The sequence below is a fragment of the Oncorhynchus mykiss genome, chromosome 12 (genome assembly GCF_057628025.1).
Source record: "Oncorhynchus mykiss isolate SJ-2025 chromosome 12, ASM5762802v1, whole genome shotgun sequence".
NCBI classification, from domain to species: Eukaryota; Metazoa; Chordata; class Actinopteri; order Salmoniformes; family Salmonidae; genus Oncorhynchus; species Oncorhynchus mykiss.
In genome coordinates, this window is record NC_143033.1 from 22,193,826 (window position 1) to 22,210,550 (window position 16,725).

Consider the following 16,725-nt stretch of genomic DNA (forward strand, 5'->3'; position numbering starts at 1 on the left):
GCTCCAGAGCCTTTCCGTTCACCTTCACACTCCTGGGCCAGACTACACTCAATCATATGACCCACTGAAGAGATGAGTCTTCAGTAAAGACTTAAAGGTTGAGACCGAGTCTGTGTCTCTCACATGGGTAGGCAGGCCATTCCATAAAACTTTAGCTCTATAGGAGAAAGCCCTGCCTCCAGCTGTTTGCTTAGAAATTCTAGGGACAATTAGGAGGCCTGCGTCTTGTGACCGTAGCGTACGTGTAGGTATGTATGGCAGGACCAAATCGGAAAGATAGGTAGGAGCAAGCCCATGTAATGCTTTATAGGTTAGCAGTAAAACCTTGAAATCAGCCCTTGCCTTAACAGGAAGCCAGTGTAGGGAGGCTAGCACTGGAGTAATTTGATAAAAAAAATGTGGTTCCAGTCAGGATTCTAGCAGCTGTGTTTAGCACCAACTGAAGTTTATTTAGTGCTTTATCCGGGTAGCCGGAAAGTAGAGCATTGCAGTAGTCTAACCTAGAAGTAACAAAAGCATGGATTAATTTTTCTGCATCATTTTTGGACAGAAAGTTTCTGAATTTTGCAATGTTACGTAGATGGAAAAAAGCTGTCCTTGAAACAGTCTTGATATGTTCGTCAAAAGAGAGATCAGGGTCCAGAGTAACGCTGAGGTCCTTCACAGTTTTATTTGAGACGACTGTACAACCATCAAGATTAATTGTCAGATTCAACAGAAGATCTCTTTGATTCTTGGGACCTAGAACAAGCATCTCTGTTTTGTCCAAGTTTAAAAGTAGAACGTTTGCAGCCATCCACTTCCTTATGTCTGAAACACAGGCTTCTAGTGAGGGCAATTTTGGGGCTTCACCATGTTTCATTGAAATGTACAGTTGTGTGTCATCCACATAGCAGTGAAAGTTAACATTATGTTTTCAAATGACATCCCCAAGAGGTCAAATAATAGTGAAAACAATAGTGGTCCTAAAATGGAACCTTGAGGAACACCGAAATGTACAGCTGATTTGTCAGAGGATCATTGTACCAGAAACTTAGAACCTATCACTGACCATGGATGAAGGTGTACTACAAGATCAAGCATTTTCTGGAGAGTGTTACAACGGTGAAAGAACTGGCTAACATGAAATAAGACTTAGCAAAATGCAAAGCGAATTTTGCCAAGGCTGAGGCGAGGAAGAAGGTGATTGAGGAAAAGACGGTATCTCTTCTGCAAGAGAAGAATGACTTGCAACTCCAAGTAGCATCTTTGAGTGAGCCTTTCTCATAGAACACAATCATTAGCTGAGGCACATTTCAAAATGTTTTAAAGATACCGTTGCATCAATTCATTGATATTGTGTCATTAAATAAACTGTACATGTACTCTTGTTACGACAGCAGGAATCTGAGAATCTCACAGATGCTGAGGAGAGATGTGAGGGACTATTCAAGAGTATGATCCAGCTTGAGGCCAAACTCAAAGAGACAACGGAGAGACTGGAGGATGAGGAGGAAATTAATGTTGAGCTGACTACCAAGAAGAAGAAGCTGGAGGATGAGTGCTCCGAGCTCAAGAAAGACATTGATGACTTAGAGCTCACTCTGGCTAAAGTGGAGAAGAAGAAACATGGAACAGAAAACAAGGTATGACATAATAGATTATATTGTTTCATTGTAAATTTAACCTGCTTATGTGAATGGAATGATGAAAATGACATTTTGATTTGGTATCAACACAGTTCGACTCTCGTTCACTTTAACCTGGTTAAAAATCTGACAGAGGAGATGGCCTCTCAAGATGAGAGCATTGGCAAGCTAACCAATGAGAAAAAGCCCTCCAAGAGGCACATCCGCAGACCCTGGTGGATCTCCAGGCAGAGGACGACAAAGTTAACACTGACTATAAATCCAAGACCAAGCTTGAGCATCAAGTGGATGATGTGAGTTTAGATTTTGATCAAATAACTGTAATAAAACCGTCTCAGAATTACATTTAACAAATATGTTCTCTAATTGTATAGCTTGAGGGTTTTCTGGAGCAAGAGAAGAAGCTCCACATGGAAATTGAGAGAGCCTAGAGGAAGCTTGAGGGTGACCTAAAACTGGCCCAGGAATCCATGATGGATCTAGAGAATGACAAGCAGCAGTCAGAAGAGAAGATCAAAAAATGACATGGACTGCAATTTAATAAATAATCTACTGTATCAACATATACTTTTTATTATGATTCAGACTTAACTGTCAACATTGCCTATGTCTATAACAGGAAGGAATTTGAAACAAGACAGCTTCTAAGCAAGATTGAAGATGAGCAATCTTTGGGGTCTCAGCTACAGAAGAAAATCAAGGCGTTCTAGGTGTGAAGTATGCAGTTTAGAATGTATTTATTTTCATTCATAATTTATATATGTGTGAAAGGTGGACTCAATTGCATTAACCTTTTCATCTTAGGCCTGTATTGAGGAACTGGAAGAAGAGATTGAGGATGTGCTGCCCACGCTAAGGTTGAAAAGCAGAGAGCTGATCTTTCCAGGGAACCTGAAAAGATCGGTGAGAGGTTTGAAGAGGCTGGTGGTGCAACTGCTGCTCAAATTGAGATGAACAAGAAGCGTGAGGATGAGTTCCAGATGCTGCGCTGGGACTTTGAGGAATCCACCCTGAAGCATGAAGATACCGCTGCTGCTCTCCACAAGAAGCAGGCTGACAGCGTAGCAGAGCTGGGAGAGCAGATGTACAACCTTCAGAGCATCAAGCAGAAGCTTGAGAAGGAGAAGAATGAATACAAAATGGAGATTGATGATCTCGCATGTTACAGTGTCATAGAGGCCACCAATTAATATGAATGTAATTTCAATCAAGAACGATGTGCATTTACACCAGGTGAATATAGCCAGCAGCTTGAATAGAAATAAGCTGACCAGAGGGAAGCAGACACACTCAGCCGATTGAGGAGGTGAAGAGACACATTGAGGAGGTGAAGGTAAAAGGACCTGTTATTACAAACAATCAATTCATACATTTTCATTTGTAACTTTATTATAACCAATTACTTGTTTTTCATTCTTAAAGGCTAAACCCTAGCCCATTGTTTGTAATCAGCCAGCCATGACTGTGATATGCTGAGGGAGCAGTTTGAGGATGAACAGGAGGCCAAGGCTGTGCTGCAGTGTGTAATGGCCAAGGCCAACAGTGAGGTAGCTCAGTGGAGAACCAAGTATGACACTGATGCAATCCAGCGTACTGAAGAGCTCGAGGTGGCAAAGTGTGTTCAAAAGTAACAACTAATACAGTATGTACCTCTTTTTCTGATATTTGTTCTCAGTTTCTCATTGCATAAATGTCATGTTAAAAAGGAAAAAGCTTGCCACCCATCTGCAGGAGGCTGAGGAACAAATTGAAGCTCTGTACTCCAAGTGTGCTTCTCTGGAGAAGACCAAACAGAGACTCCGGTGAGAGGTAGAGGACCTCATGGTTGATGTGGAGAGCGCTAATGCCATGGCTGCCAACCTTGATAAGAAGCAGAGGAACTTTGACAAGCTAGAAAGGGAGAAAGCATATCAATACAAAGAGATGAGTGTAATGAGATACAATGACAGATAATTATATTTCTTGATCATAATAGTGTAAGTTAGTCACATTGTACATTTTTGCAGGTTCTGGCAGAGTGGAAACAGGAGTATAAGGAAGTACAGACAGAGCTGGAGTGATCTCAGGAAGAGATTCTCTCTATGAGCAGGCTCTGGATCAGCTGGAGACCCTGAAATGTGAGAACAAGAACTTGCAGTATAGTGGTTCAATTAATGTTCAGGCAAGAGAGCAATTAGCCAAAGAAATCTGTAAAACAGTTCACACATCACATATTTAGAGGAAGTTTTAAAAGCAGAAGTTGAATGACATTAATGCTGTTATAACCCCAGCCTTTTGGACCATTCTGGACAATTCCACTTAATGTAGTATTCACCCTTTTCTAACTGCTAATAAATCCAGAAATATATGGAGCCACATATAATTTGAAAAAGCATAAATGTAAGATTAAATATTAGCCTTTAAAACGTTCCTAGGTCCATCCTACACACAATAATGTACAAGTTATACTTTAAAAAATGTAATCCAAAATAAATGTTTCCTCCGTAGACATCCAGATATATTTTTTATTGAGATATTCTTTCTCTTTCCCCAATAGATCAACAGTGTCAAACATAGCAACACCAAAAGGTTCAGGATTGGGTGAATAGCTCCGATTTTACAGAAATGTATGTGTGCATGTCGCAATTCTGGGTGTTGTTGGCCTGCTTCCTTTTTAGTAGCTAGCTAGACATTGATATTCAAGAAGGCATGTGTAAATGATAACAGGGATGTTTTATACTGTTATAGCTTGAATCCGTGTGATTCCAATTGTGTAAAGATCAGAGGCGTCATGCCAGTAAAGGGCACCAGTGCGCGTGTCCCCTCAGATTTGTCTGGTTTTTCAGACGTTAAATTAATTAAAATGTTTAATTAACTGGATTTTTAATCCCACTTTTTATCATAATTATTTATAATAAGATCTGTCAGCTGTGTTTTGTGGAGGGGGCACATTGACTGGACCAGACAGAGAGCACCCAAAACCCTATTCTACCTATTAGGTGGTTCATTCCAAGGTGCACCACACAGCAAATGCTAGGCAAGACGCTAGATACTCTAGTGCATGCAGACAGTATCGTCAGTGGAGGAGGAGAGAGTGTCGAGTGACACACAGCGTTTTAATAAAGTTAGAGTGGTTTGTCTGACTATTTTAGCTGGCATCCCTGCTAGCATTGTTGCTTTAGAAAATACAAAAATTGCTTTAATTCTTGGGTTATGACACTATATGCCAGTGTGGCAGTTGTACTAAACTCCAAAGGCAAAAGTTCTTAAAGAATAAATGTGCATCATTAATTTAAATTGAACAGGTAAAAAGGTATAGTTAGATAAATAAAATAAAATGTTTGACATGGCATTATGATTATGGCTCCAGATTACAGGAAGTATGTTTCAGGTGTTTGAAAAATGTAAAATTCTACGACCTAAAGACTTATCCCAAAAACTATTTTTTTTCTCCAAAATGTAGGTGGTACAGGGGGTTATAGCAAGTTTTAATGTGTCTAGTTGAATCAATATTTTTGACCAAAATGCCTTTGTCACACCCTGACCAGAGTTTACTTTGTATATTTCTATGTTTTGGTTGGTCAGGGTGTGAGCTGAGTGGGCATTCTATGTTACATGTCTAGTTTGTCTAGTTCTATGTTTGGCCTGATATGGTTCTCAATCAGAGGCAGGTATTCGTCATTGTCTCTGATTGGGAACCATATTTAGGTAGCCTGTTTGGTGTTGGGGTTTTGTGGGTGATTGTCCTTAGTGTCCTTGTTCCTGTCTATGCGTTAGTTTACACAAGTATAGGCTGTTTCGGTTTTCGTTACGTTTTTGTTGTGTTTAGTGTGTTTTTTTTTCATTAAACATGAATCGCAATCGACACGCTGCATTTTGGTCCGACTCGCCTTCTCACCAAGAAAACCGTGACACTTTCTATGCATCTGCAGAGAAGATCTCAGACCAGACTGAACAGATAAGAAAAACTGGAAAGAGCATTCATGAGCCAGAAAAGGCCAAGAATACTGCAGAGCCTGAGAAGGCAGAGATCCAGACTACTCTGGAGGAAGCTGAGGTTAGGAGTTATATGCATGAATAGGCCCAGTAAGCTTAGTCAAAAAAATTATATATTTGTTTGTAATACATAGGAACCTCGAACATGATAAATCCAAGATTCCTCGTTTCCAGCTGGAGCTCAACCAGGACAAGGGTGAAGTCGACAGAAAGCTTGCAAAAGAGGATGAGGATCAGATCAAGAGGAACAACCAGATGGTGATTAACCCATGCAGAGCAATCTGGACCATGAGAGTCAAGAAGAAGGAGGGAGACCTCAATGAGATTGAGATTCAGATGAGTCATGCCAACCACCAAGCTGCTGAGGCCCAGAAACAGCAAAGGTACTTCCAGGGACAACTCAAAGACAAGGTAAGCTTTTTGATCAACATTTGTTTACAAAGTCAATCACTTAATGACTTCCCCACGTTTCAAATCATATTGGTCACATACGTGATTAACAGATGTTATTGCGGGTGTCGCGAAATGCTTGTGCTTCTAGCGCCAACAAGTAATATCTACACAACATATACACACATCTAAGTAGGAATGAATTGAGACTATATACATATGGACGAGCGCTGTCAGAGCGGAACGGACTAAGATACTGTAGAATAGAATACAGTATATACATATGATGAGTAATGCAAGATGTAAACATTATTAAAGTGACCAGTGTTCCATTCCTTAATGGGCAGTGATTTCTAGTCTATGCTTATAGACAGCAGCCTCTGATTGTTCCATAACATCTTTATTATTAGGATGCCAAACTGCACCTTGATGAAGCAATCAGAGGACAGGATGACATGAAGGAGCAGGCAGCCATGGTGGAGCGCAGGAACGCCCTGATGTTGGCTGAGATTGAGGAGCTGAGGGCTGCTCTGGAGCAGACAGAGGCCACCAAGTGGCAAAGCAAGAGCTGGTGGATGCCAGTGAACAGATTGGACTGCTGCTCTCAGGTAGTAATTTAATTTATACCTTTTGTTGACGTTTTATCCTAATTTTGATGAACTTGTTCTTTACATCATTTGTCTTGAAGACAATTCTTCTGAGCACCAAGAAAAAGCTTGCGGTTACTTGGTTTCAGGTCCAAGGTGAGGTGGAAGACACTGTTCACGAAGTCAGAAATGCAGAGGAGAAGGCTAAGGCCATCACTGATGGGAGTCAAATTAAATATGTATTAGTTAACTAAAACTTTTCTATTAACAAATGTCACAAACCAAGCTGCATTGATGAGCTGAAGAAGCAGGACACCAGCACTCACCTGGAGAGGATGAAGAATAACCTGAAGGTAACAGTCAAGGACCTGCAAGTCTGTCCGGGTGGGAAGTTAATGATTTAATTATTGGTAACAGGCGCTAACATTTGGAAGGGGATAGCTATACAGTATATGTACATAATGAGCAGAATTCTAATCAAAATATCAATTCCTAAATCAAAGTGCGTGAACTGGAGTCTTGCCTGGTAGGTGGAGCAGATACTATTAAAAGTGTAAAGGTGTCTGCAAATGTGAGGAGTGAAGGAGCTCACCTACCAGGTAAATTAATTGTCTGTGTTGAACAAAATGGCTAGAAAATGATTTGACTCTCAGCATCTAAAATAAAACCAATGTCACACATACCTCAAACTGAGGACAAGAATGTTACCAGGCTGTAGGATTTGGTGGACAAGCTGCAGTTGAAGGGTAAGGCCTACAAGAGGCAGGCTGAGGAAGCGGTAAGTCACTTAAAAGCAAATTGATCTCCAATTATTCTACAAAACATGGTAAACCTGAACTGTACCACCCTTAGCCTTCCAATTACAACTTTCTTATTGTTCTTTCAGGAAGAACAAGCCACTCACCTGGCAAAGTTCAGGAAGGTGCAGCATGGACTGGAGGAAGCTAAGGAGTGTGCTGACATCAGAGTCCCAGCTGAGAGCCAATAGTTGTGACTCTGGAAAGGTAATTTTGACACTACATTCTGTTTAATGGAAAGGTTCCTATTTTACATTTTATTCCATTATCCAAAGACGAGTGAGCAAGGAACAAGTTCCTGATGCCTTTGTGTTTCATATAATGTGAAAGTGTATTAAACCGTTAATTCCACCAGTATTATTCGTTTTGCATGAAACTCCCTCTTAACATCCCAAGGGGTTTATTTCCATTTGTGGAAATTAATCTGGTTGTTTGTATGATTAATTTGTGTTTCCAGGAAACAAAAGCTGAATAAAGTAGTGTTCATCAACTATGCTACTGAAGTCTTCTCAAAACTGCTCATACAATGATTGTCATTGTGAAAGTTTGTGCATTGATTAAAATTAAACAATCTCTGCAGTTGTTAATTCTTTAACAAATGAATGTATTTCTAAATATATTTTCAACCAAAAATAGTTATACATGCATTTGACCTACCTTGCCCTCAGGAATTGATTCATCACGCTTGACTGAAGCACCAAAAAACAATGGGAATCCTAAATGTGATAACATAACAGAATCACAATATAACATATCAATTCATGCAATATATCAATTTGACAAAAAGGCAATAATGACATACATAAAATGACGATTCTGATGTGGCCTACGTACAGTTTCAGTGGACACTGGGCAAAATCATCTCAACTCATGTGATGTGTAGGTCTACCAATGTCCAGACACTCATGCAGATACTCAAGACATTCAAAGTGTATTTTGCTAGTCACTTCCCTGACCAAGGCCCTTCTCCCCTAATTATTCAGTTTGGCCCGGGAGGCCAGCTCTAGGAAGAATCTTGGTGGTTCCAAACATCTTCCATTTAAGAATGATGGAGGCCACTGTTTTCTTGGGGATCTTCAAAAAATATTTTGTTAACCTTCCCCAGGTCTGTACCTCGACACAATCCTGTCTCAGAGCTCTACAGACAATTCCTTCGACTTCATGGCTTTTGCTCTGACATGCACGGTCAACTGTGACACCTTATATAAACAGGTGTGTGCCTATCTAAATCATGTCCAATCAACTGAATTTACCACAGGTGGACTCCAATAAGGTGTAGAAACATCTCAAAGATGATCAATGGAAACAGGATGCACCTGAGCTCAATTTCGAGTCTCATGGCAAAGGATTTGAATACTTATGTAAATGTATTTCTGTTTCTTTAAAAAAAAAAAGTGCAAACATTTATAAAAACCTTGAGTTGTCATAATGGGTATTGTGTAGATTTATGAGAAATGTTTAATTGAATGAATTTTAGAATAAGGCTGTGAGGTAACAAAATGTGAAAATGTCGACGTTTCTTTATGCTTTCTGAATGCACTGTACTGTCAGCAACAAACCTATTCACCATACCTAAAATATTATCTGGCCTAGTCACAATGTAAACTAAACTTATTGTGAGTTGCAAGCTTGCTGTACTGGACTAGACTGAAATCTGCTACCTAACCCAATTTACATGGGGGCTCAGTGGGCATGCGTGTGTCATGGATTCTGACAAATTGGTAAACGCTTGCAGTCCATACAAGTGCATTATGCATAACAATAATTATTTATGGCTGTATTGGATAGAGTAATCTGCCTATCGTGGTCAGAGAGGAAGAAGAGAGGCCCAACTCTGTGGAAATCTGTTTCCTTTCAGCAGGAGGTGTTTTTTTTCGTTGTTTTACCCACCAAGCAAGGAGTTTTTGTGTGGAAGTCAATGAGAGTGTCGAATTTGGTCCCCCAAAAATGTATGGCTTATTTGCTAGGTGCGGTTTATTTGATCGAATAGATGTTTTGTAATGCTTATTAAGTTTTGAGTATACTGATATAAGTAGGACACGTGACATCCCGGCAACGTTGTCTTGTGATGGCTATGCATATTTTACAATAATGAGATGTATCCACCAATCCAAAGAAAGGATAGGCGGGAGCTAGACAGCCCTCTGTGCCGCTTTGTGGACAACAACTCCCATTGTTAGGGCAGAGAGACATGTATCTTGTCACTATATACATAATCTTTGTTGCAGTGTAGTAGGCCTGTGAGCAGTAGTGTCGTGGTGCCTGGAGAATCAAATCAAATCAAACTTTGTCACATGCGCCGAATACAAGTGTAGACCTTACCGTGAAATGCTTACTTACAAGACCTTAAACAACAGTGCAGTTCAAGAAGAGTTAAGAAAATATTTACCAAATAAACTAAAGTAAAAAATTTAAAAAGTAACACAATAAAATAACTAACGATTCTATATACAGGGAGTACCGGTACCCGAGTCAATGTGCAAGGGTACAGGTTAGTCCAGGTAATTGTGGGTATACTCTCATTTTCATTTCATTTAGGGGGACAACATAGTTAATGTGCTCTGCAGGGAGTCAGTCACCCTCTTGATCTGCTACATCTCATCCTTCTCAGCAAGCTTCCTATCGACGTCACCTTTTGCTTAATTGAGCTCTAGCCTGGATATGTTTACTATTTCCTATTTCATTTGGAAACAGATTAGGCCTGAGACACTTGAAATATAGAGCAGATTATCTGGGATTTGGACATCTGGACATTTGACAAAATTCAAGTGGGAGTTGGAGTGGGCTATCACAGTGCATACTTCAGTCTACAGTATCGTACAGCTGTCAACATAAAATTATAGCCTAAGACAAGTGTTCCATATCATCACACACCAAACTATTTCTGTGACACAAGTGGAAAATCGTATTTGGATAATGCAACAGAATATCCTTGCAGGTGGCAGTGTTGAAAAGTCATATAATACGATTTATTTAAAATATCACTTTACTTATTACGTTGGTGTATTTACGAAACATTCTACTGCACTGATAGTAACATACGCACTTCACTGCACCTCCTATAACACCTGCAAATCTGTGTACGCGACCAATACATTTTGATTTGATTCATGTTCGTAGGGCTTCTTAGGCCTACATAAAGTATGAAAAATATTGTAACCTATAATATTGTACATTTAACTGGAACTCATATCCTAAGAAAAACAATAGTTTATTCAGCCTGTTCAAAGTGTGCTGCTAATTTAGTTGTCACCTCTCCCTGTGGTCTTTCTGAGTTGAGTTTATCCTTACAGTACACATCACTCATCTCCCACATTAGTCCTTTGTTTTTGGTAGCCCTCATTGTCCATGATGAAAAACCCTGTCATAGCCACTGGAATAGTTATTTAAATAGTACAACTTCTCATTAAACCATAATCAGTGAGCGTCTGTTTTTATTATTTATTTATTTTTTACCCCTTTTTCTCCCCAATTTCGTGGTATCCAATTGGTAGTTACAGTCTTGTCTCATCACTGCAACTCCCGTACAGACTCGGGAGAGGCGAAGATCGAGAGCCATGCGTCCTCCGAAACATAACCCAACCAAGCCGCACTGCTTCATTACGCAATGCGCACTTAATCCGGAAGCCAGCCGCACCAATGTGTGGAAGGAAACACCGTACATCTGGTGACCGTGTCAGCGTGCACTGCGCCCGGCCCACCACAGGAGTCGCAGGTGCGCAATGGGACAAGGACATCTCTGCCGGCCAAACCCTCCCCTAACCCAGACGGCACTGGGCCAAGTGTGCGCTGCACCATGGGTCTCCCGGTCGCGGTCGGCTGTGACAGAGCCTGGACTCCAACCCAGAATCTCTAGAGGCACAGCTAGCACTGCGATGCAGTGCCTTAGACCACTGCACCACTCGGGAGGCCTATGAGCGTCTCTTATTTCAAATCCCATGCTAAGCACAACTAATTACTCCCAGACCAGGGAAGGAGGTCAATGCCTATGGAATTAAAATCACTTATGCACACGTGATATATCAAGCCCAGTGAATACCATGTGGCGTTACTGTAAATAAGTCATATTCACAAATCAAGGGGTGACTGAAAATATTACAGATTGTGACTCTTATTAATTCATTTGAGGAAACCATGTCTCACCATCAATCATATTTGTCCTGTTTCCATTTTCATATCATGTCAACACATTTTGTCAAGTACCATGGATAGGAAAGTAGGATGGGTGGTGTTAATGACTAACTCATTTAGTTCTGTAACTGGGAAGATCTTGAAATCTCTACCACATGGGATCAGTTATTGGAGCTGTTTTTAATAGCCTGTGAGACATGAGGAGGAGAATTTAGACTGGGTAACAAGGCTCCCATGCCTCTCATGTTCTACTGCTTTGCCAGTAGTGCTGCACCAAATGCCAACACCCTCAGCCCCATTTAAACATCCCTCTCACACCACCACTCTAAAGGTTGCATGGCCATTTAAAGCATTTGATATTCATTTTATTGGCTGGGAACACAGTAAGGAAAGTAATTGAAAGTGGTGTTACCCTGGCTGTATTCCATCAAAGGAGACCTTGATGTTTTCTACTTAAAGTAACTTGACACTGGGAAAAACACCAAGCAGAATATGTTTTCTTAAATGATACCTTCTTTTGGTTAATAAAATATGTTCTTACATACATACAGTGCCTTCAGAAAGTATTCAGGCCCCTTTTACTTTTTCCACTAGGACTAGTTTCCTGTGATGCCCCAAACATAGGATTGTCTTGTTCAAGCTCGACTTCGCTTCTGGACACAAGTCTCACCTGAGGTAAATCATCAAATTTATAGTAGGCCAAATGTATATCCAATAGGGCCAGGACGATACCATTTTTCGACAATTTTCAGACAATTCGCAAGTGGCTGAATCTCACTGGAGAAGTCATCCAAGCAAGGGAAACAGCGCCCCCTTGTCTCTGTATGTGTACCTCATGCATCTGATGCTGTCTGGAACAAAATACTGTAGTATGACATGTTGTCACCGTAGCATTTGACTGATTGATGCCAGCAAGCATTTGGCCTCCCTTGATATTTTTTTTAAAATATATAATTAGCCAAACTGTGGGTTGTCCTGGTGTAGCAAAACACCCCGCAAGAGAGGCCAGTTTGGATTTGGCTGCACACCAATCAAATCACATCGTAAGAAAAACGTCATCATTGTCAGAGAACATGTCTGTTTCTCGTCTGCTTGTATTGATGTCCTGCAGTAGCTAGCTTGCTAAATTGATCCTTTATTAGATTAAGCAGACTGTGTTTGTCTATTGTTGTGGCCATAGATGAAGATCAGATCAGATTTGATGACAAATTTATGCAGAAATCCAGGTATTTCCAAAGGGTTCATATACTTTTTCTTGCCACTGTATATATTTTAAAGTGTCACTGGACTCATCTGAAGGTTACCCATACAAATAAATGGAAGTATGGAGGTGGTTTTGTGGCAACAAAAAAAGGGGTTAAATATGTGTCCAAAAATATATTTCCTGAGTGTCACGGTCGTCCTCCTCTTCGTCTGAAGAGGAGAGGCGAGATGGATCAGAGGACCAATATGCGGCGTGGTAAGTGTCCATGGTAAATCTTTAATAACGAAAGACTGAACACTATACAAGAGAGTAACAAAAACAATAACCCAAATTCGACCGTGAAGCTACAAAATGAGACCTGTGCTAAAACAAGCCATCAACATAGACAATCACCCACAAACAAACAGTGCAACCCAGGCTACCTAAGTATGATTCTCAATCAGAGACAACTAATGACACCTGCCTCTGATTGAGAACCATACTAGGCCGAAAACATAGAACTGCCCCAAAACATAGAAAAACAAACATAGACTGCCCACCCAACTCACGCCCTGACCATACTACATAAATACAAAACAGAAATAAAGGTCAGAACGTGACACTGAGCTTTCTTATATCTCCTAGATATAGGACAGACACTTCAAACCTTAATTCTTATGATTTATTTTTTGCCATTCATGAATGTGTTATTCAATGCGTTTCTATGGTATATTGTAGTAATTTAATAATAATATATATATAATAATATAATATAATATATATTATATATAATAATATATATATTTATACTTACAGAGGACCTCAAATTTAAATAAAATGTAAAATCAATTGGCTTTATGATCATTGGTATGACCATCAGTAGTTTGTATACAAAGAGTTTAACAGCTTACATAAGAGCCCCCAACCCTCTCAATATGGGTAGTTTGCCATGGATTGTTAATTGCTTTTATTAAAAAAATATTACATTCATAAAAATAGTAATATTGAAATGTATGATTTGTAGAACTGTTTCAGCATTCTTAGAACTTCTTAGGGCTAGGCCCCTTTTTTCTCAATTTCCGCCTGAATGACATGCCCAAGGTAAACTGTATGTTGCTCAGGTCCTGAAGCCAGAATATGCATATAATTGGTACCATTGAAAACACATGGATGTTTGTAGAAATGTTAAAATAATGTAGGAGAATATAACACAATAGATATGGTAGGAGAAAATCCAAAGAAAAAACAACCAGAATTTTTTTTGTTGAGCGAGATCATGCTCTTACAATGGAAAGTATAGGGGCATACTGAATTCTAGCTCCCATAGGGTGTCAGCAGTCTATGTTCAAGGCTTGTAACTTCCAAAACGAATAAGAAATATCAGTTTTAGTAAAGGGACACAGTCTTGGAAATGTATGTTTGGGGGCGCCATGAAGACAAGACGCACCTGCTAAAATCGGTTTCCTATTGAACATACTTCTTTCCATAAGAAATATTATAGCTTGATAACATTTAAGGGTATCTGAGGAGTAAATAGAAACGTATTTTGACTTGTTGAAACAAAGTTTAGGGGTAGATTTTCGGATTTCTTTCTCTGCATGTTGAACGAGTGGATTACTCAAATCGATGGCGCAAAGTAAACAGACTTTTTGGGATATAAAGAAGAATTTTATCTAACAAAACGATACTACATGTTATAGCTGGGACCCTTTAGATGACAAATCGGAGGATGATTCAAGAAGTAAGTGAATATTTCATCGCTATTTGTGAATTTATGAAACCTGTGCCAGTGGAAAAATATTTTGATTTGGGGCACCGTCCTCAAACAATCACATGGCATGCTTTTGCTGTAATAGCTACTGTAAATCGAACAGTGCAGTTAAATTAACAAGTTTTCAACCAATATAAGACACTTGTATGTACCTAAATGTTTAATATCCATAATTTTTATGATTATTTATTTGAATTGCGCGCCCTCCAGCTTCACTGGAAGTTGTCCCGCTAGCAGGATGCCTAGCCCTACGCATGGTCATTTTTACTCCCAATTAACCTATCATTTGACAAATGAGAAAGTACATTTCATCAGTCTTGATGATTTCTGTTTATCTTGGTTTTGCTAGTTAAATCATGGGACATGATTAACCAACATGCATAGAAAAACCTGACAACCTTGTGGTTACAATGAGAGTAAATTAAGTTATAGGGTTTTAACAGCAATAGAAGCCACTATGTTTGTCATTTTGAATGACCAAGACCTAATACACAATCACATTTTTGTCAAAAGTTGTCAACACTGTCATTCACTTCTAAGCTTTACCCCAAGATTTATATCTAATTGTGATGGATCTCAACATCTGGACAACTGGATTCACTCTTTCCCCTCCTGCTCATGCTTGATCTGAATGGGGATGACCATGTCACTGGGGAGGATGGTGGTAGCTGAGCCTGGTAGAGGTGCTTCTACTAAGAGAACCCCTTCACCAGACAGAGATGAGCTGATGTGCTGCAAGTCCACACCAGGGGGCAGCCTTCAACAAACAAACAACAACAATTTGCTTACAACACAGACAGGCTACAATATGTTTACTGTGGTTCAAATGGCTGCATGTCATCTGTTTTAACAAATTTAATTAAACCGTGGGAAATTATTTAACGTCTCCTATAACAATCAACACAAAGACTTTCAATTGCACACATTATTTCATTACCGGGAGATGTCTTTGCCATAACATTGTGAGAGACCTTGTTTCCTATTCAACCATTACAACTTACTTGTTTTTCCTTATAAAGCACCTTGAGACTGATCCATGTTCGTCTTCCCTTTCATCATGTTGACCTTGAAATATGAGTTGAGAAAAATTATTGAAGTAATGGAATATGGAGCATGTGGACATCTTAACAACATTTCAACAGTAAATTGTCAAAGATATTTAACAATGGATGTTCCAAAACCATATTCCATTTTCTTTTTTTAACCAGAGAAATAATGTTCCTACCTGCAATCTCCAGGAAGCCCCCCTTGGTTTTGATTGATATCTCCTCTGGTGAGAAGTGATTAACATCCAGGGTGATCCTCCATCTGCCCTGTTCCATCCTGATCTCTGACACTCCTCCAGACAGTTGCCTCTGAAGCCTGGCTGAATTCTGGGGTGCCACTGCAGCAGGAAGAACAGTGCTGAGGCTGAAGAGGGGATAGTGTGTGTACCCTGGCCAGGAGGATGATGCCAATGTATTCCTAGCCCAATCTATCCAGCTCACATCGCCTGGATCCAGGAAAGGAGGGAGGCCAGAGTCCTTCTCCATGATCATGTGGCTAGGCTGTGTCCACTCACGGAAAGGATCCCAATTTACATCTCGGCGGAAAAGAGGACGGGGTAATACCTTGTTGTGGTCAGCCATGACTTCTGAATCACCTTCTGAGAGTGGTACTGGGGGGTGGAGCCTGTCTCCTCTCTTAGTTTCCCCTTGGCTAGCTAATGTTATTCGATCTCTATCTAATTACAATGGCTTAATGACTGGTTTATCCGGTTTAATGACTTAGACTCGCCATACAAAAGAGCAGCTATATTTTCCCCCAAAGAGTTCAGGAAGGCTGCCTCATAGTGGGATGGATTGCCCTGGACAAATCAGCATCACTCACAACATTTATATACCCAGCTGATCCATTCTAGCACCTATCAAGCAGTAAGTGTTATCCATGGGATGAGTTGATAGGCATGGTTGGAACAGTGGTGCTGCTCCTCTGTTGCCCTGAGACCTGCAGAGGATAACTCAAATTGTATTTATAGCGCAAATGGCAAGTAGTTGGTGGATGAATCCGGCAACAGCAACGATGGGGTTTATTCAATGATTGGCCTCTGCAGTCTTGTCATATACTGGTGCTCTTTGTCCTCTCCATAGTAATCTTATCGCTCTGCCATGTGCAGGGACAGCATGTACATTCACCACATAAACTGCTAAGCTACCCCTGAGCTACAGTATAAACAGGGGGGGGGTTACAGCCTCAAACTCCAAAACATTACCTTTCTGTTTGC

General features: G+C 40.1%; 1 protein-coding gene and 1 pseudogene across 1 annotated transcript; one reads left to right on the forward strand and one right to left on the reverse strand.

Moving 5' to 3' along the window:
* The first annotated feature begins 1,053 nt into the window (after positions 1 to 1,053).
* On the forward strand, positions 1,054 to 7,594 carry LOC110536816 (myosin heavy chain, skeletal muscle-like; annotated as a pseudogene).
* Positions 7,595 to 13,629: 6,035 nt separating this feature from the next.
* Positions 13,630 to 16,211, reverse strand: LOC110539130 (heat shock protein beta-1). Its single transcript, XM_021626099.3, has 3 exons — positions 15,688 to 16,211; positions 15,464 to 15,527; positions 13,630 to 15,219 (listed from the first exon to the last, which is right to left on the reverse strand). Exons 1-3 carry the CDS (start codon positions 16,088 to 16,090, stop codon positions 15,060 to 15,062), a joined length of 627 nt encoding a protein of 208 aa, XP_021481774.3. The 5' UTR covers positions 16,091 to 16,211; the 3' UTR covers positions 13,630 to 15,059.
* Positions 16,212 to 16,725: the final 514 nt, after the last annotated feature.

Bases quoted from the DNA above. Each gene is read 5' to 3' on its own strand.
- LOC110539130 (XM_021626099.3), bottom strand. From the start codon at position 16,090: ATGGCTGACCACAACAAGGTATTACCCCGTCCTCTTTTCCGCCGAGAT. The intron at 15,528-15,687 runs GTAGGAACATTA...TCATATTTCAAG, and splicing joins GGGCTTCCTGGAGATTGCAG to GTCAACATGATGAAAGGGAA. The intron at 15,220-15,463 runs GTAAGTTGTAAT...TGTTTGTTGAAG, and splicing joins TGCTTTATAAGGAAAAACAA to GCTGCCCCCTGGTGTGGACT.